The following is a 21,150-nucleotide window of genomic DNA, read 5'->3' on the forward strand; positions in this document are numbered from 1 at the left end:
TTTAAGTAAATCCGATTTTAGTATTTAAACTTGTCCTTTTTACTTTAATTATAACTTTTCAATACTCATAAGAGCTTTACAACTTACATTAAAAGTTTTGAATTTTTTTTATTTTCGCGCCATATTTTTGATGCAAGTTTTTTTGAATTTTTTTTTTGTGAAAAGGTTTCGGATAAGGTTATTAAAGATAATTTTACAAAAAATTCCGAGTTTTTAAGTCTATTTATGTAGAATTTGTGAAAAATAAGCGAGATACCAAAAATGGAAAATTCAAAGTGAAGGAACCGGGTTCGATTCTTAGCAAGGGTATATTCAATTGTCAACCATTAAAAAATTTTTTTTTTCTAAATTGAAGAAAGTACTAGAAAATACTAACGACAGTAAACTTATTAATAAATTCCGGCAGCCGTTAGGACACAGTACAAAGCAATTCGTAAGCAAATATCAGACTAATTATTATTGCAAATTTGGCTTACCTATCAGCTTGTAACTTTCGGGTTCCCATGGCGGAGGTTCTTTGGTGGCGGCATCAAACTCGTAGTAAAGCAGAGAGAATGTCTCCTTGCAGCTAAGTGCATTACCCGGGAACAAGGAGCAGTCTCTTGTAGTAAACTTGATCTCAATGTACATACGATTGGCCGGACCACGTTCTATGAAGGGCGTCCAAAGCCAGTTGTTGACGTTGTTGTAGGCGACATCGCAAACAACATAACTTCTCCAGTTTATACCCTTGTCGAAGTTGGTAAAGGATTCCTCCACCCACTGTAAATAAACGTAAACAAAATTTAAAGGTTGTTCTCTCTCAATAATAAAGACGAAGAATAAATTCAAATAAAAAGCAAGTTTCTGAAGAAATACCATTTCTTCCCGCTTCTTGCTTTACGGAATATTGCTACGCACTCAATGCATAAAACTCGACATGTAGTTGTAAGTATAACTTTAAAAGTTTCTTGCTATAACTTTTTTCATAGATATTTATATTCATTTTTATTTTTCAGTATCGCTGAAATCAGATACGGAAAAGTTTTAGGACTCAAGTATCTCCTTGGGTCTCGATTGCGAGGAGGGATTCACGAATTGCGGACAACCTTGAAGAACGAGAGGACGTTATTTGTCCTTAAGAAGAACAAGTGGAGTCTGGAGATACTGGGAATAGGAAGGTGGTGATGATGAGGCCATTTTCACCCTACACCCTAAAAATATTCTTACTTACCCAAAGAGCTGTAAAAGCCACCCTATCTACAGTCGCCCAGAAGTTTCTTAAGACGCTTTATTCCGACTTGACAAGTTGCTAGGACACTTTGCTGCCGGATAATGGCCGACGTACTAACGGTAAAATCTTTCCCGACATACTACTACTGTACAATGAATTACAGATATAAATATATATCATATACTACATTGTATCGACTATGGAGCTACTTGCTGAGTGTTTTATCTCACTAGTAGATGGATTTTGACAGTTCGCTAATGCTAACTCAGAACTTGTAATACTTTAAGGCTATTTGCTATTAGTTATCAGCTAGTGAAGAAGAAGTATAAAGTGCCAAGAAAATTTCTACTTTCAACGGATAAGTTAGTGTCATTTCATTTCCGATGGGACGTGTGAGGTAAGTGAAAGTTTATTTATTACAATTATTTGTTAAGTTTATGACTTATGCTAAAAATGACTTTGTTTTCACGCCAAGTGATGCACTGTTCAGGATAATCAATTTAGAAATTAAGAAATCAATTTTATGCAATTGACATATTAGTTTTTACACTAGAGAAACATCAATGTTAGATTGTGAGGCAACGTTTCTTTCACATCTTGAATATTGTGGGAAATCCCTGAGCAATTTTCGTTTCATTGAATTTTTAGACTTTTTTCTTCTATGATCATCACCGCGATGATAAGACCCGACAGACACGTAGTTTGGAACAACGTACTCCTTTTAGTTATACTGCTAATAAAAAGAGTGGTATAAAAAGCAAAAGTATAAGCATGAGTGTAGGTGTGAAGAGGGTTCCCGAGCGAAATAAAACGATAACACAATAAAAAGAACGGACAAGTGGCAAAAAAGTACGGAGGATGCAATATTTTCTATTTTCCTCAAGCCACCAATAATAGATATGAACTACCACAAAATAAAGCCAATAAGCTTACGAAGGTCCGAAGACGGGAAGAGGGTTGTAATATTGCTGGCATAATCGCGATTCCGATGGTGTAAGTTCCCGAGGAAAAGGGATGGAATAGGGTCCAGATCTTAATATATATTGAGTTCTTCCCTCTGTTTTCTGCTCGACTTTTATAGGGAACTAACACTCGCATACTTGTTCTATTCCCCAGGATAGGACTGCCAGAATAACAAGGGATGAAGCTTCGGTTCAATAGTGCAACGATGCACGTATTGGACACTTTCCTTATTCTTTTTCCCTTAATCTCGCCCCATTCGTGTGCTGCCCAACACTTTGAGAAATAAATTAAACTGGGGTATAAACTGATCGCACGTGTGCCAACACCCCAGGCTTCCAGGCTGGTTAGTACACGCGCCGAGCCTTAAGTTTGTGTAATCGTTCATAGTTTCCGCTCTATCACGTTAATACTTTGGATAAATATATTTTATTTGGATTTGGATGATTAGAATTCGAGATTTAAAAATTTATATGAACTAGTAGATTTTTTCCGCCTTAGCAACGCTACTAGCAACCTCAGCAACATCTTTAGCAACTGTTTTTGATTAATCAGACAAGACATTCTACTGGAGGCATAATTAACGCCTTTTATTTAAAGAAACACTTAAAAGTGATCAATAGTCAAGAAAGGTTTGCCAATCAGTGAAAAGCCAGAAACTTTCCGGAAACCCGGTTAACCACGAAATCAATGGAAGCCGAGAAGGTACACACAGCTTAAGCTACAGCTAACTAACCAAGTGGCCCTGTCCTTCGAGCATCGTTGTCACGTCAGGCAACTAAACAACTTGGGTCGTCGAATTGCTTTTGCGGGTTTGCGACAAACAGACCGCAAAGAATTACCGGCGCGCGTTACCATTAGTTTTATTGGCCCAAGAGGCCCGTCGACAGCAAGACGTCTGTCCAAAAGAGAAGCAGCTGACCAATCTGAGTTAACTTGAATCAGAAGGAGAAGAACGAATCCGAATGAGGGGATCGAGCCTACTCCGGATTCGAGATCAAGGGAGAAGAAACCCGAAACTGCAAAAAGAATCCATGAAGTATCTCTCCGTAGACTTGCCAAGTCTGGTTCCAGTTCGCATAAAGAAACTCTCTTTGGTTTGGATGGAGACCGGACCCGTTTTACTCGGGCCCAAGGGAATCACCAGGTCCTGCTTCTGTTCCTGCGCATCGAAGAACCACCTTGCGATTCTCAACCCGAAAAAATATCAGAATATACCAGATCCTGGCAGTCACTGCTGACGTATTTCCGGCAGATTCACCGGGCGCTAATAAATTTCTTTACAGTTTCTTGCTTGGTCTTACTTGAGAGTTTCATTAGCTCAACACGTGACGCTTTTTTTCGACACCTAATCATTTAAGAGCACATCTGGATCCTCTAAATTCATTAGGTGACAAATTTCGACGCTAAAGTACGAGCTCTTGCTTGAGTTATTGCTCTAGTATCTTACGACGGACGTGTAGGAGTGAGACTGCTATGATATGGACAAGAATATAAGGAAAAAAAAAGTTATTAAAAAGTTTTAGACTTCCGCGTGATAAATTTCGTTTTGAATTTAAAGTTTGAGGTGAGGGACATTTACTGCTATTTTATTATCACTCTGTTTTTTTATCTACGATCAACAGATATTTTTGTCTAATACTAACTTATAACCTCTAATGATATTAAATTTCATTAGGTTTATGTTACGCCCGAGTGATACACCGTCAAGGATAATCAATTATTTATAAGCTGGGGGTTTGATGTTCTTTTATTTTTGGGTTAAGGTTAAAGAACAGTAAAATTCCAATTTTTTTTTATTTTATTTTTAAGGGGTACATCAACGTTTGAAAATCTTTCTAAATTGGTGTGTCAAGACAAATATATCCTCTGAAGTTCTTGAAAATTAGTATTCCAAGGAATTGTTTCGCTCCACATAGGATCATTTTTAACAATAAATTGTAACGCTTAACTTTTCTTATTCTTGTAAATTATGACGGAATTTATTTTAGCCGATTTAAAAGCAAATTTCGTTGGTGTAGAGCAAATAAACGGGCGCCGAATTTTATTGGAATGAATGAAAACGATTTATGAAGACGTATTGCTGTGATTTCATGGTATATATCTATATATATATATATATATATATATATATATATATATATATATAACGGTGAAGAATGGAAAACGGGAGAAAATAGGAGCTAGAAGCTCTGCTGGCGTTGTTGAGTAAATTGGAAGAGCGCAAGATCAACGAATATAACCTGAAAGTTTAACTTTTTATCGTATTCGCGAGGAGGAGACAATGAAATTGGAATCCCAAGTTCTGATGGATCGTAAATTTTTCAAAATTTAAGCTGCCGAGGGTCGGGTACACAGATTTATATATTACATACTACAATCTTCGATATATGTGTGCTCTAGAGCAATAATAGATCGCTGGGAGGAAGGGGGGGTAACTGCGGAACATAAAAGAACGGTTTTGATTTCCAATTGTAGCTATCCCCGATACGAAAGAATGACTTTAAATAACAAAAAAGAAAAATAAGCAAGCCAAATAATAAAACTAACTTCTGACAATGCGGGACTCCATCAATTGGTTATATGGATTGTGTGTGACACAAAAGGGCACCTTTGGCCCAGTCTCCAAAGCCAAAGGGTTCATTGCACTCGGTGCAACTTGGAAAAATACGCATTTGTTCGGGATAAATGTCGTTATAGATATATTCCATCGAATATATACGACCGGAGCTCGAGGAATAGGGATGTCGAGGAATAAAACACCCGAACCGCATCCTACCAAACTTTATATATCGAAAGACGAAAAATGTATGTCGAGTTCTTTCCTGCAATAAACAAGATCCGGGGATTTAGATCACATTTCTTTAAAAAGAGGTTACCGACATTGGAAAACAACTTATAATGCCTTTTCAAGAGGTAAATCTCGGTACTATCCGAAGGGAAGTTCCAGGTGGTCATCAAAGTCAAGTTTGGGTTAATGTATGACAAAACGTTCTAAATAGGCTATAAACGTTCGCTAGGCTTTCAATTATTGCTTGTAAGACCTTTATGATCAGAAGAAATGGGTTATGTAAGCATATGAGTTTCATATGTGAACTTATAGGCTTTTTCAATTATTAAAGTACGATATTGGTGAACGTACAAGCTTCACATGTGTTGAATATATTTTTTAAATGGTCATATTAACTTCATATGTGACCTTATTGGTTTTTTTTAATCATTAATAAGCTTTTTGATGAGCTTATATTGCATTAATGGACAACGCTACTTCATTAACACCCAGACATTTCACATATGATCATATAATCGCACATAAAATGATATTTCCAACGCAATGATAATCCAACATATCAAAAGTATTTATTTAAAATCCTGAACGACAGAAACTGTTGTAACTCGTCTTGTTTTTTGCGTTGTACCAAACAATCCGAAAACCGCAGGATGAGTTTTTGTGACCTCATCATCAAAGAGACAGGTTTTATATACATACATACATATATATATATATATTGTTGTTTTGTTAGTCTTCAAAAGCAAAAACCGACACATACAAACAGAAGCCACATGATATGAGCAGGAGCGACGCATTAATTTTGAAACGTATATATATTTTAGTTTTGATGACAAAGACCCGGGGCCCGTACCACATTTAATATGTATGTCTGTCGATAACTGTACATGTCACATCCTTTTTCGGGTTTTCATTTCGAAATGTCAATTTTGTTATCCTTGTTTCTCTCCTTATCTCTTTTTCCGAAATATATTTCCGCACTAACAGGAGTAGAGCATGAATATCATTCTTCAGTACATAAAATTTCCGATAAATTGTACGGAGAATGCGCCTCGAATAATAACAAAAAAAAGTTTAACTCGTGCTCGGAAAATTTAAGGTGATCAAAATATTTAACGTTTCTATCAGGCTTTTTCCGTGTCACCCTAACAACCTAAGGACCATTCCATTTCTTAACGTCAATCTCGGATCTGAAAATAGAGATTCAGGGCTTTGTGTGTTCCAGTCACGACCCAAGTGTCAACTGAATCAACTCTGTCTAAAGCGTGGATTATCCTATTCACGCTCACGTGGCGGTCCCTCGAGCCAAGCATACATATTCTGAATCTACATACATCTACATACTCATCCACATCTATACGTCTATATGTATTAGGGATTTCCATTTGGAGTCTCCTCAAAAATAATTCTCGATAACTCAAGCTATAATATTGATTCTCTCGGAAAAGTCATGTTTTTCCTCTTTTTTGCAAAGCCGTGAGATTTACAGTTATTTACAATAAAGTATGTCGATAGGAAATTCGATGCTCAATAAAAAAGTTCTCTATAATCATACCAAAAAAATGAACCGTTTTCAAGATAAAGTGTTTACAATGCGCAAATTCCTTATGGAATAGAATGCTTATATGCAAAAGCTTTTTGGCGCATTTCAAAATCGCTGTATCTCATAAACTATTCGTTTTTTCAATGTAATCATAAGGAACTTTTTAATAGAGCATAAAATTTGCTATAAAAGTGACCCTTGATAGAGGGTATAAGTATAACCGTTAGCAAAACAAGTGGAAATATAAAAACATGAAAGCCATATCCAGACAGATCTTGAAATAGAAACGGGGAATTTTTTGTTTAATTTCAATTCCGGCAACCCCTTGCAGGATCTTATGCTAATCGTTGATCAAGCCCCCTTAGCAGGAAGGAAACGTTGGCTCAGGTCCAAACATGCATCCACATTTTCAGTCCATGAAATCGTAGCGAATTAGTAGGGAAGCTTTAATAATATCCAAGGGTGGACCTGTCAGCTTGACGTATCGCACGGTCCCAGGAATCCATTATATAGTCAATTACTCGTGGACAAAGAGTACCAGAGAAAGTGAGATGGAAAGTGAGTAGCGTCACGCATGCCGCTCGTATGCTCCCTTCAGACTAGCGTCAGCGTACATCGTACAGTAGAAGCACTTGTTATTGCTATTGCCATTGCCATTGCTTTGCTTTGGAGCAACGTTGGGTTACCGGCCTTGGCAATGTAAATGCGTGGTTATCGCTCACACACGTGACATACACACCCTGAGTGCTGTATGCATTAGTGGTGTACGCCGTACGCATCTTCATAGACATTTATTATATATGTATGTATGTATGTATGTATGTATGTATGTATGTATGTATTTGTATATGGACGCGGTACTACCTACGGAGTTATTGTATGTAGACGTGAGACGAGAACAAAGAACGGCAGATGGAAAAATCGACGTAACGATGGGGAGTTATGAGGCGAGGAAAAAGTCCATTAGAAGCTGCTATTCTCGGTCGCTAAAGCGATAAACCCTCTTTTTTATCATAACTTTCGAACTTATTACTTATGATTTTTTAATTTCAACAATTTCGATGTTATTTTATTGTTGAACTTTATATTGAGGGAAAATTTTATTTTTCGAGTCATATAAGAGTATCAGATATTGATGTATCTGACATATAAAGACACAATAGTGATATTTTAATATTAGTGTCAGATATCACACTCATTGGGGATATATGCTAAAAAATGAGCAAATGGTCACACAGATCACATGAAATGACATAAAAAGGTCCTATGTATTCAAAATGGCTATGTAAAGCCAATTAGTATTATATACGATAACCCCAAACTAAATATGGTTATTTTAAGCCAATGGTACATCATGGCACATATTTGTTCCTGCGGAATACCGTTAGACCCGAGGAATAATTTAACCAATCAAAGAGGTTATTATCATAAGGGGACCTGCAATGAGAAGTAAATAATGTAAGATGAGTTTGGTAAACTGCTCTGTAAATTGTAGATAACAATTGAAAAGGGTTGCTTTTGTAAAATCTCGAGAATTTAAGCGTAGACCCAAACCATTGCTTGGTATCTTTTAGATAGGACTGGGTAATAATAATTTTTATCCAACAAAATAACCCCGAAGCAGTACTCTGACTACGACTAAGGGATGCTTGCTTGGATGGTGTATTCCCAAGAGAGCTAAGTAAAGTTACCAGACTTGCGATTCTCGTATTCTCTAAGTACTCTGTACACGTTGGCTGTCTTTGTCGGTGGCTCTTATATAGTTTTGCTTATATATTCCAACTTCTCTTGCTTAGCTTCAGCTTCTCTTCTCTTCTCTTCTCTTCTCTGGTGCCGGAGGCAAAATGGCCGTCGTTAAATTCCTAATTAAGATTTAAGTCGAGAAATATATGGCAGAGCTAACGCTTATTTTGTTTCACACAGGGGATAAAAGAGAAGCCAACAGAGATGGAGGTATAGCGACGTTGGGTACTAGCTCTCTGGCTCTCTTAACTTTAAGCAAAAATTACCTTAGGCATTATTAAGTCTACATTCTTGTTCCATTGCCATCTGTGCTCTTTTTCATGACCTCACTAACGACCGGCAATAATAAACCATTTACTTTCACGCTAAATAATATATAAACAAAACAAAACGATAAATAAATCACTGGTATTCATTTATATACCCGGAATGTGCACCAGTTGCAGAAACTACTCTAAACACCAGAATAAATATTTTTTTTCGGTTCACTTTGGAATTTATTCAAATTTTTTTTATCGGTACTACGATCACAATTTTTTTTTCTTAATTCTATTGATTTTGGCTAATTTAATATAGTAAGTAGCTTATATTATCAATATATATGCTCTATAAGTGATTCTATTTGCCACATAATAATTATATATGCTTTGTATGTGATCATAATTGCCATAAATTGATCACAACAGTTCCATATGTGATCACACTTGCCACATAACCTTGAAATGTGATCACATAGATCCTATATGTGATCATATATGGCATATATGTGATCATACATGGCATATATACCATATATATATATATATATATATATATATATATATATATATATATATATATATATATATATATATATATATATATATATATATATGATCATATATCCATCTATGATCACATATATGGCATTTATGATCACATATGCCATATATGTGGTCATGTATGTCATATATGTGATCGTATAAGCTTTAAAGGAATGTTTCTGCCATATATTGATCATATAAGCTTTGTATACGGACATAGTTGTCATATATCGCATATAAAAATTCCATATATGAATACACTTTCCATATATTAAAGCTATAAAAACATACGCACAAACCATCAGACGATCTCGGATAAAAATATAAAGATATATCCATTTTTCCAGATCGCTCGGATTATTTACTTCTCATAGGCTGTCCCTTTATGATAATAACCAGTCTCTCTGATTGGTTAAATGATTGTTAGAATATAAGGATAGTAAATATGGCATAAAGATAGATCGAATGTGCGTGCTTGCAATCTTGGAACCTGGTTCAACAATATATACACCAGTATACATATTTATAAATATTAGTAAGTATTTGTATGTATATGCACATACAAAGAAAAGGATCAACCCAAGGAAGGCCGTGCACATAAATACCAGTCTTTCCATTAGTAACCGATGGGAATAAACCAGTCGATGGATGATCGATACTTAGGACGGTGGAGATCTAATCTACTACTCCTCAGTGCTCTGCGTTGGAGAATACTGAACGTCTCGAATCATGTGAAGACTACCGGGAGTATGGGTTGCTATATAAATATATTTATATATATATATAGGTAGATAAGTGGCACACCGATATTTCTTCCACTCGTGCAATTTTCTCTGGTTTTCTATGTGTTACACTCCTCTTCCGTGGCAGTGTTTGTACATATACTGTACAGTTTATATCTATATACGATTAGATATAAAGAAAAGGCAATATAGTGGAGTAAAGCTCTCTGCTAACAAGAACTTTGCGGAAACGTTTTCTTGGCTATCTATCCTCTAATTGCTACTTTAATTCGCCCAAAAATCTTCTACCGGTTCCATTATTCTCGACGGATTGCCAGCCAATGTTACATACTGCATAGATATACATATATACGGAGCCTAGTGTTAGGAAAGAGTCCGCATCCCTTTCTGCGTCAAAAGACGCTTTTAAATGCTCTGTAAAAAGAGTCTTTTTATAGGAATTAATAGCCTGGTATGAGTAGAGTTGATCTTTAGTCCAAAATTTTGTCGAAAAAAGATAAGCTGAGAAGAAAAAGAATAGATGATTATCTGGTGACAAAAGGGCGCGGCATCGGACCATCACTTGAGATTCAGATGGCTATCTTTACCCCTGGTCTTCCTTAAAGAGATTGTAATCTCATAAAAATAATATCATCCGGCTTATCGTCCAACTCTTGGTAAACATTATTTATTCATCTTAGTTTTCATTAACATCCCATCGGGCTGTTAACCCAACTAAATTCTGACTGGATAACGACGATCAGAATACTCGGATGATTTACAGCGAGCCCTTGGGGGGAACGAATATGAGGATGAGTACAAGTTGGATTCCATGGATCCCTTTATAAATAATAAGTCTACGGTTTGGAGAAAGGAAGGCGGCAGCTAAAAAAAAAAAAAAAAAAAAAAAAAAAAGATAAAGACGGAGATGATGCTTACAAGAAGTGGAATGGAGAGACGACCCTTTCCATTGATTGCCTTGAACCCTGTTTAACTTGACTCCAATTTCTAGGTTTAATTCCCGCTTTGGTATTCGTATATGGGGATGATCGTTTTGGATGAAAACCAGCCAGAAAGAGATGGATTGAATACCGGCGGTATGAGGATAGAGAGACGATATTCACCTCAGCGAATTGAGCATTTTAGCACGACAATAGCACCGGATGAATCATCATTTCACATCCCGGCAGAATGTGTGGAGTCTTCCACTCCCCACGGGTATCAGACTTTTTAGAGGGAGCGCCCCACCGAAAAATCCGGAGGTGGCTCGACAAATTGGCATGCCGTTCACCCTCATACTCACCCTCACTCTTCCATTACCCATCATCATCATCCCCCTTCCACAGTGTGATACGCAACCCGTCGTTTTGATCGAACGCGAGCGCAGAGTGCGTTTGACGTATAAACTTATATTATTCTGTTCCGTCGATATTTTTAATAAAAAAAAAAAAAAAAAAAAAAAAAAGAGAAACCCAGCTAATTTACAATTCTCCCTTGAGGAAGATAAAAAGAACTGTAACTTCTTTGGATCTCGAAAGAGCCAGCTCTCATCGTAAAGCCAGATTCAATTTCTTCTGGATCCCGGTCTCGTACAACTCACTCCAGCTCACTCCGCTACGAATATATATCCACGCAAAAATATATAGCGCCGTCAAAAAGATAAAAAAATAGCTGAAGACGCGGGAAGTTTCATCACGTGACCTCACAGTTGGTTTAACCACACTCAGCACCAGGAAAGGATTCCACCCTTGGATCCATTTATCCCAAAAGAGACCAAAGAGAGCGAGCTGGCTTAGTCTTAGTATCCGTCGGTAATCTACTAGAAAAGGTAACGCACCTAAACACTTGTCTCTTGTTGAGCAGCACGGCTCACTGATGGCACACTCTGGAGCTGATAGCAGATAGAGGATAGCACACAGACAATAAAGGATGCCGGAGACTGGGAATAGACGTCTCCCCATGGGCAATGTGGTCACGTACCGGTTACTATGGCGACCGAGCGAATCGGAATGAGCAGACCCTCCCGCCACCCTGATAGAAGTTGAGCTATCCCGTGTGGCCCATCTCGTTAGTTTAACTCACGCGCTGCGAATCGTAATGGAAAACGTACAGATGCATTAGGAAACGACTTTGCCACAGTATATCTCCCGGGCTGTGCTACAAAAGTACTCTTTGCCGTCGTCAACCAATTTGCTGTTTGGTGAACCCTTGTGTCGACGTCTCTAGTCAGTAGTCTCCCTGAGCTAGATCTAGATCCCGCTCCAGAAGCTACAGGCGAAATTTTCCCTAGGCAAATTTGTTCGGACACGGGATGTTCCGTTGTTTGATTAAGAGCTGGTTGTACGCCCGACGCTTGCTATCACTTGGGTTCGATTCACTTTGATGGTACTCCACCTCAAGGAAACCTCCTCCTCCAGCGACTGCTTCAACTCGGCTTACAACTGCTACTCTATTACGATCCCAATATTACTTGGAGCTTCCACTTTACTCCAGTGTATACGTATGCTGATCGGACGGGAATTTATGCGCTGGGAATGGGACATATGTTACTGATGCAGACAACCATCAGCCTCGATCACGTACTCCCGGTGACATCATCAAGGCATCAGGGATCTTTCTCGTGTCCTCTTCACTTTAGGCCTCAGGGCGTCTTATATTCAAGACGCATCTGATCTTCATTCTCTCCCAGCATAACCATCTCCATCTCTTTTCATCGTCTCTTCCATACCTCTGATTCTCCTGCTCGTAGGTATCCTACGACTCACCCGAACTTGGAGATATATACTACTCCACTCTGTTAAGTAAACTTGATCATACGTATTCCGCTCGCAAGTCCTATTAATTCGTCTTCGTCTGGGTAACCGAGATCTGACGAACTCTGCTGAGAAACTTTCAACGTGCGGAGTAGTGAGCAGGAAGAGGGCTCATGAGTGAGCTTGGATTGTAGATTATTTATACAGCCAGTGGGAAAAAATATCAACACACACACACACACACACATTGTATCCACACACTCACCTGGGTCCCGAGGAGGTTTAGTATTCCAAGCTGGAGCAGCCTTTATGATTTGAAATTCCTCGAAGCTGATGACTCGAATAGTTTTTCATCCTAAGATACACTTTAGATATTTTTAAAACCAAAACTTTTATTTGTTTTTATTTTAATGCTGGGTTCCTTTGCCGTCTGGCTTTGATACTCTGAGCAGGTTACAACAATAGCTGACACGCACGTGCACAATGGATTTAAAAGACTCAGTGCGTTCTCCCCCAAAGGGAGCCCCACGAGTACTCTCCCGTCCAAGTTTCGCCCCCTTTAACCATTATTATCGCCGTCGCACACAGTACTGGAGTTTGGATCATCAGAAGTACGTGCTTGTTGTCGGTCAGGTTAGGATTTATCCGGTAATTCACGGGAGCTGGCTCTGTATGCACCCCGATCGATTGTGTACGTGCCTTTCCGACCTCTTGGGGGATTCCCAATGCGATTTGTGTGGTTGCATAACTTGCACCACTTTCCAGGTAAACTGCGTCCATATGCTCCAGTCAGCGTTTTTTTTTGCTCCGCTTTACTTGTTCTTTATTTTTTTCCTCCATCACAAACTTTATCAATATAAAAACGTGATATTTTCCTACGCCTTTAGTTTAATAACCTCAGCGCCTAGTTTAAATTTCCTTTTGCCTTTCGCCTTACGGGTTTTTCCATTTTTTGTCAGGGCACTTTTATTAATACTAAAAAAGCATTCTGGATACGGATATGTGTGTGTGTGTGTGTGTGTGTGTGTGTAGAATAACCGAGCTTATATTGAGTTTAATCTTACACACGCGACTAGTATTTCAGAAAATAGTTTATAAGAGGAACTCCTTCTCTCGATGGTGTGAAGCTGATGGTGCTGATGCTGATGGCGATGGCGATGCTAGCGGTAGCGATACTGACGGAAACGATTGATTTGAGGTGTCTGGAAAATGGCGGGTAATTCTGGATGCCGTACTAGAATTAAACTCTTCTCTTCTCTTCTCTGGTCCTATACTATACACTGACTCCTCCTCGACTATAAGCTTATCGCGCCCCCATTCCCTTTTCCCTTTTTAATTAACGCATTCTCCAAGCTCACACCGTGCTTCTAGTTCGTAAATAACTCGAGACGCCTCGAGTTTTATGACTAGTCTCCGGTATCCCTGTCTTAGGCCAACAAGAAAAAAGAGACAAATAAGAAGGAAGGAATCTAAAAAAAAAAGACCTCAAGTGTGTGTATATAACAGCAGAGAAGGAGGAAGGAAGAAGACTATATCTGTATATATATATATATATATATATATATATATATATATATATATATATATATATATATATATTGTGGATACACCGCGTAAAGAGAGACGAAATGCTGAAGCATGAAAATGATAAACACTGATGACAAAGTTGTTGATAAGTTGTATTTAGTTATCGTGTAAAGTGAAACAATGAGCGATGGTACGTCAGTGACGGACTACGTTTGTGAATTGAACCCGATGGAAATAAATTACAGTGATTTACAAATTAAATGTTAATAAGTTGGAATTCAACCCACGCGTCTATCCAAGTGTCTCCAAGAGAGAAATGGACATCACCACTGATCACTGATCCTTTGTCTTCCAAAGCTTTGTATGTATGTATGTATGCATATATGAACGCTCATACATACAGCAGCATGCCTATAAATATAAATAAGTAACTCGGGCAGTTAAAACGATATCTATTATAATAAATGATCTGGCAATATATTTTATCGCCACGCCAGGAATCAGTCATTGTCACTATGACACTCCAGAGCAACTTCCGGGACAAAAAAACTGGACTTGTTAGATTAGTAGAGTATAGTATCGATAATCTAGTTAGTGATGAAAATCCGGGTGGAGATACTGCTTAACATAATCTTCCAGGTGTTGTCACGTAAAAAAAAAGTTGGCCAATGAAGATAGCAGAGCTGAAAATGATCAAGATGTCGAGATGAAGATCGAAATGGGTGGATGGCAGAACGATGACTGCTGTGAGCTGATTGCTCCAAGCGAAAGTCACATCGAATAACCGATCTCTCACTTGTCATTCCGCTGGCCGATCATCATCTGCGAACAACGTTATCGGTTTGGTATTACAATATCGTTATGGGAGACACATTCTGGCGAGGACAGCCTGACAAAGAGAAATATTGAAAGGACGAATAAGAATCTGACGAATTCATTATCTACGTGATGGTCCGTCATGATTGCCAGCCCGGTTGATGGAATGTGGATCCTAAGTTGGGTTGGATCATCACCAAAAATTAGCATCTATCCGATGGCGTGCCAGTGAAACCCGACATTATCCGTCGAAAACAAGAATTATAATAAGAATAATCTTATACCTCGCCGATTATGATTTGCCGTTTGATATACGCTCGAGATTTTTAGGATCTAGCGTTAGGAATAAGAAGAAGCTTCTTCTATCTCCTCCTCCTCTTCCATCTTCTCTTGTTCTCGTTCTTTTATATTTTATTCTCGTAACATGCAAGTTATTTATATGAGGAGTAATTCTTTCGCATGTGAATGGTGCGTCGTAAAGTGTCCCGGGGATATAATACGTTGGTGCTAAAGCTTATCGTAAAGTTGATGACGAGCGATCACTGGTGAGCTGGATGACGATACACATCCAATTGGATGTACGCCGATAAAATTCTAAGGAATGAAAGTCAAACGGCATGCCAATACAATTGCAACAAAGATTGAGTGTTTATGTCTCACATATCGGGATGGGTTTTATCGATTGGCAACTAAGTCGTCAATTCGTCTCTGTTGCGGTGTCTCGATGAAAAATCAGTAATCGATACGAGATTTGTTTAGCTCGTGTATATCTGTATACTGGAAGCATATATGACGTCGATAAATAAAAACTTCAATAAATACAGTGATATGAATGACAAAGCTGGCCAGTATGCGAGTTGAGTATAAATATGTGGATGTAGATACATGCATATAGATCAACACTTGGCTGTCGAGGGTGAAGATAAGGCGTCATTCTTCACGAGCCAGTTTTAAAACGATCCGGTTGATAAATTACCGACGGATACGGCTGACTCAGAGGGGCCTACACGTTCCTAGTGTGTATTGAGAGAATATAATACCAACCAGAACGAGAAACAAAGATACTGAGAGTGATAGACGCTACGCACGCATCGGGTTTATCGATACAGATATAGTATATCGTGTTATTCTCGTTTGAATTTGCAGGGAAGGTATTGGCTAAATCGATGATGATATTATTCTTGCGGGGGCTGGATCAGGATAAAAAGGGGAATTTGATAATAATGATAAGATAGCAAGCGTATGCGAGTTGTGAGTAGGGAACATGTGGGACGTATTGGATTACGCACTCGATAGCATCTCATTGTTTGGGCTAGGTGTTAGATTTTGTCACAAGTGCGGGGGACGATGACTAAGTGTACAAGAGTGTAAAGTGCGTTTCTGTTTATTATTATACTGTCTCTTATCAAAGAGATTACGGATTTGATTCATCCGACGGCAGAAAAAAAAAAATAAATAAAAGCTTTCACTTTTCCTATAACTGATACCATTTTTAAATTTACGATATTGAAGCAAGATCTCTGAATGAAGATGAGAATTTGAAAATCTTGTTTCCCAACGGCTTTCTAATAAAGTAGTTTCGTAATTAGATATGCAATAAGCGTTGGATCGGTGGGTAATTATCTTGAAGAACATATACGGGAATATTTATCTCAACGTACGCAATAGCTTGGGGTTTATCTTTATCTTCTTTCTCGGTACACCAATTCCCGGGTTCTTTGTGAAATAAATTACCACTGTTAACGCAATAAAGTTCGCTACCTTTGGTGGGCGCCGATGCGCAGAGTTATTAATATACACGGCTACAGCCCGAAGGCACAAGGAGCGTTGGAACAAACAGCCCAAACAGAATTAGCCTCGACTATTTGAACAACCTGATGGGGAAAGGTTAGAGTAAGAGTTAAACCGGGTGGGTGGAAAGGTGAAGACAAAGAGAACGCTGGGAGTGGAGCGGAGATCTGAGCGCTAGTATGCATATATATATATATATATATATATATATATATATATATATATATATATATATATATATATATAAATTTATAAATGTACAAGATGTACAAGACGAAGGTTCACGGTTAGGTTCTTATTCGGATATTGCACTCATCTCCATAAGAAAACCCGGTTCGGCGAACTACAGCCCGCTGATTCCCTTTATCCGTGTGTATATATAGAGCTAAACTTTCCGATAAGACGTGCCTGCGCACGTGGCTGAGGCGTCTTGTCAACCCTATCTCCCTATCATACCGTAACATCTATCGCGAACACAACTTTGCTGCTGTTGCTGCTTCCATTCTCTGGTATGTACTCCGTCCCGTACCACTACAACTACTCAGTGAACAGTCTGCTGTGTCTATACTTACTTTAAGCCAGCTTCAAGCTCGCCCTCCACTGTTTTAGTTTTAGTTCTTCGACGTCTACCAGCATAATACAATCCCTAACTCAGTATCTTTATCGTGTGTCTATCCGTCGCTCGCTCATCCGTTCATTCGTTTCTACCCAGTATCATCATCTGCATCTAAATGTCTTCTGGGAGACTCATTTCTGGGGACCCAATGTGAGATAAATTAACGACTAATTCCTAGAGCACTAGATTTCGGATTCCTTTGAGGTATTCCGTTTCCCCTGTCGATGAACCTAGCTAGTTTCTTAATTAGAATTAGCAATTATAATTCTGGAAATTCTTATGGTAAGTATTAATGAAGAGTAGCCAAGATTAGCACTGATGATGATAGTGATTTAGGTGATAATACTTTAGCTAGGCGCTGATCAGGTATCCAAACTAGAATTCCATCTAATCTAGTGGATCAATGGCTAACCGAGATCTGTCACGTTTGGATAAATTTAGCTGCATCATTTCTAAACTGGATGATCCAGCTGCCGGGTAGGTATATATGAAGCAATCATCCCAGGCATTCGAGGCATACAACTGGCGTGTGTGTTAGAGAGGATACATGTGTGATCCGCTTTGGCAGGGAGCTAATCCGTTATAGTATGCACGTGCGTCTAAGACGTTTTATCTCGATCTGAGGATATGTCAGATCCGACCTCGCGAGGCAATTCCCAAGAAGGATCAAGTTACTTCCTGGACTCCTGACCTGTATCTAGACGCTAGATATCTGGCATCTAGGCTGGTTTACGGGAATTCTCGGTATAACTAAAAACTACCGTCTTTCAACTCTTTCATCCTCCGGTAATTAGTCAAGAGCATACAAGAGAGGAGGTGTGAATTGTCCTGATTGCTTCTTGGTATTCGAGGGTAAAGCACCATTACCAGACGGCTCTTTGAGTTTAGCCTCCGAACTTATCCACGGACGATTAACGCTGACATGCTAACGTCTACTTGGGTTTTCCTCGCGCGTCAAGCACCCGGGTCAAGAACCAGCCGCTTGGCTGGTGTCTGTCTCTCTCTCTCTCTTGCTTATGACCATCATCATCATCGTCGTCATCGTCGTCGTCGTCGTCGTTATTGTTATCATTATCATGGTGATCGTCATCTTGCTCGTTGGTTATTCTCTCTAATTTGGGCATTGGAGAAAAAGCAATTTGTTAGCCCGAAGAAACTACTCGTGGGCTCAGCTTGCCACGAGTCCTCGTACTCAAATGAGCGACCGTGTGAGAAAGAGGAGCTCTGAGTAGGATAAGAAGAACGAGAAAGATAAAGATAAAAAGAGATATGAGAAATAAGGTGGGAGGAGGGGTGAGAGAGGCTGATTTAAACCTGTCTGGCGGCCCGCTGGGCGCTTAACAACTGAAAAACAAACATGGCACCGAGTACCAGAGATCAGCGGGAGCCCACGTATGCGCAACGAGTAGACCTATAACGTGTGTGTGCTTCTGAACCTGATTCACCGATTATTTCTCGGAATAATGCCTTTTATCTGCTCCCGTTAATGCACTCACACGAGCCAACTTTAACGGGATACCAATTTCCTATTCTTATAAATCTGATCCTGATCCGCTAAGAACAGATTACCAAATGTGATCAACCTATTGCCAATCAGTGTTGGCTACAGTTTTAAGGCGCCGTCCTATTTCCGAGCTTAATTCCCAAAGTCCCATTCCACCTTCTCCCTCGAAAGCTTAATATCAGAGTTAACCCTTGTATTTTCTCTAAATTTCAATTAAAAACTCCCTTCCTGATAGTGGTACTATCCAACCGCGAGCGGTTAAATATGGTATTACTTTCCAATCAGGAATATTGCGAGCCAATTATCAATTATCTACGAGGTACAAGGTACTTACGCCAGGCGTCGTGGCTTGCGGTCCATAGGGGAACTTGGTCCAATCGAGAATCTCTTCAGTCGTGGTATCCAGCAGAACAACTGCAACAGAAAATAGGAAAAAAAAAATTAAAATATTAGCATCATATTTAATAATTATAATAAAATATTGTCAAGCTGAAATGAGAGCTTGTCAGTACATGCGTATTGCGCAATGTGGTTCGTCTCCAAGTGTCATCGACTCGTGACAGTCTCGCCAAACAGCAGATGCAGACGAGCATGGTTATGAAGTGCTGGTGGTGCTGCTGCAAAGAATAAATCTGAAAAAAAACACCAAGAAAAAAGGAGAGAAGAACTTCGACCGTGCAAGAGCTTGTAGCTTTGCTTGTGAGCAAGAAAAAAAAATCGGTGTTGCCTTGCTTTTACCTTCAGAGACACCAGACCAGCAATACATGTATCTATACGACTATATGATATGGATATGTGGATGTCGATGTGAATGTGGATGGAGAAAAAGACACAGTCGCGTTTGCGTAGCGCGGGCGCGAGAGAAAAGGAGATGAGAATGTGTTAGTCTCGGTATCGACCGGTGCTCGTACAACCCCAGCCACTACACACTACAACACACTGTTACCCCTTTCCATATCAGCCCTATTCCGAGCAACACCGACAGCAACACCATCAGCATCAGCATCACCATCACTAGCCAGTAGTCTCGTGTAATGTCAAATTCCACGACAATTCAACGTAAACTCTCTGGCGTATACTCTCACGCATGATCATCGTCATCATTATCATTATCAGTACAAGCTAGAGCTGGAGCCTCGGTGGATCCTCATCACCACATCACATCACATCATCATAATAATCACAATAATTATCATTGTACGGATGTTTACTACGCTAGCTCTGGTAGATGGTAGATGATGCTGGATGGTAGTTTTGATGAACATCAAGATAAAGTTCGTTATCAAGCCTGTGACGTTCATCATCCTGTCCAACAACCGACTCGTCCACTTTCCATAATATATTCTCGAATTATGGAGACGTGGTCGTTATCGAGACGAGATCGTTACAGCTGAGGTGAAAGTCTACATACTTGGATGATGGCACCTCGGAATAAGTCTCTGATCCTCATGCTTATGTTTGAGATGTCTTCACCAAGGATAGATGCCTGGACTTACCAGTGTACTTCTGGTTAATGCTAGTTGCTCGATCCTGGGAAAGGGAGTTGTACGCACCCACGTACTAAGACATGTTGAAGGATCGACGTGAACACGAAGGGTCCCAGATGACGGCATTCGTAGATTGGGTGAGCAAGGCGGACGTGAACACGTGTCACATGACACCAACGGTGGGTTAGTTATACCAGAAGATACAAGACAAAGGATGCTGATGACTATGTTCAAGATTCTGCGAATTGGTAATTATTCTGAGTTTGGAAACATCGCAAATTATTTTATCAAGGCCAAATATGGAAATAATTGATTTTTTTTTTTAGCTTTTTTTGAGCAGAAATCAATCCACAAAAAAATCACAAAATTAATGTTTCGTTTTCCATTAACGCATGAAATTTCCACCTAAGAAGTAATTTCCACCTAAGAACCCAGGATAATTTGGTTTAGTTTAGCTCTCGAGAAAATGACCCAGGAGAAATCACCTTTTTCGCAATTCGGAATCCTCCCTTCGCCTATTGGAGTTTACGGCGTGTTACCTTGTATATATTCCTCCCAGCAAATAGTCTTAGTGGTACAACGTGATGACGAGGAGTTACCCGGTGTGTCTCTGGGGAGGGAATTTAAATTTTAAATTCAACCCGGGTGTGACGGTATGCATACAGCCTTGTCCACACCCTCTCGAGCGGTTCTTACACGGTTGTCTTTTATTTTTGGCTGACGCTCCCTATCCAGTTCGTTCGTTCGTTCATTCGTCCTTTTCTTCGATGCGATATTGCACACATATATGGCGGGAGTAATCACGCCAAATTTAAATTCACTAGTGACGGTACCGAAATAATAATATACATAAAATATCCCTGTTGGTGGAACATGTGAAA

General features: G+C 39.2%; 2 protein-coding genes across 14 annotated transcripts in view; one reads left to right on the plus strand and one right to left on the minus strand.

Moving 5' to 3' along the window:
- Positions 1 to 21,150, minus strand: part of Eph (Eph receptor tyrosine kinase) — a 92,191-nt gene that overhangs the window by 17,605 nt on the left and 53,436 nt on the right. For all 11 annotated transcript variants that reach the window (XM_074251383.1, XM_074251391.1, XM_074251389.1 and 8 more), the window contains 2 exons: positions 19,117 to 19,196; positions 477 to 762 (listed from right to left, as the gene is read on the minus strand). In XM_074251383.1, coding sequence (XP_074107484.1) covers positions 477 to 762; positions 19,117 to 19,196 — 366 coding nt within the window. The remainder of the gene's footprint in view (positions 1 to 476; positions 763 to 19,116; positions 19,197 to 21,150) is intronic.
- Positions 1 to 21,150, plus strand: part of LOC141532849 (uncharacterized) — a 95,353-nt gene that overhangs the window by 6,790 nt on the left and 67,413 nt on the right. The gene's annotated exons all lie outside the window — the stretch shown is intronic.

This window comes from Cotesia typhae, unplaced genomic scaffold (genome assembly GCF_013202065.1).
Source record: "Cotesia typhae breed Kobodo isofemale line unplaced genomic scaffold, CoteBio_Ctyphae contig_69, whole genome shotgun sequence".
Lineage (NCBI taxonomy): Eukaryota > Metazoa > Arthropoda > Insecta > Hymenoptera > Braconidae > Cotesia > Cotesia typhae.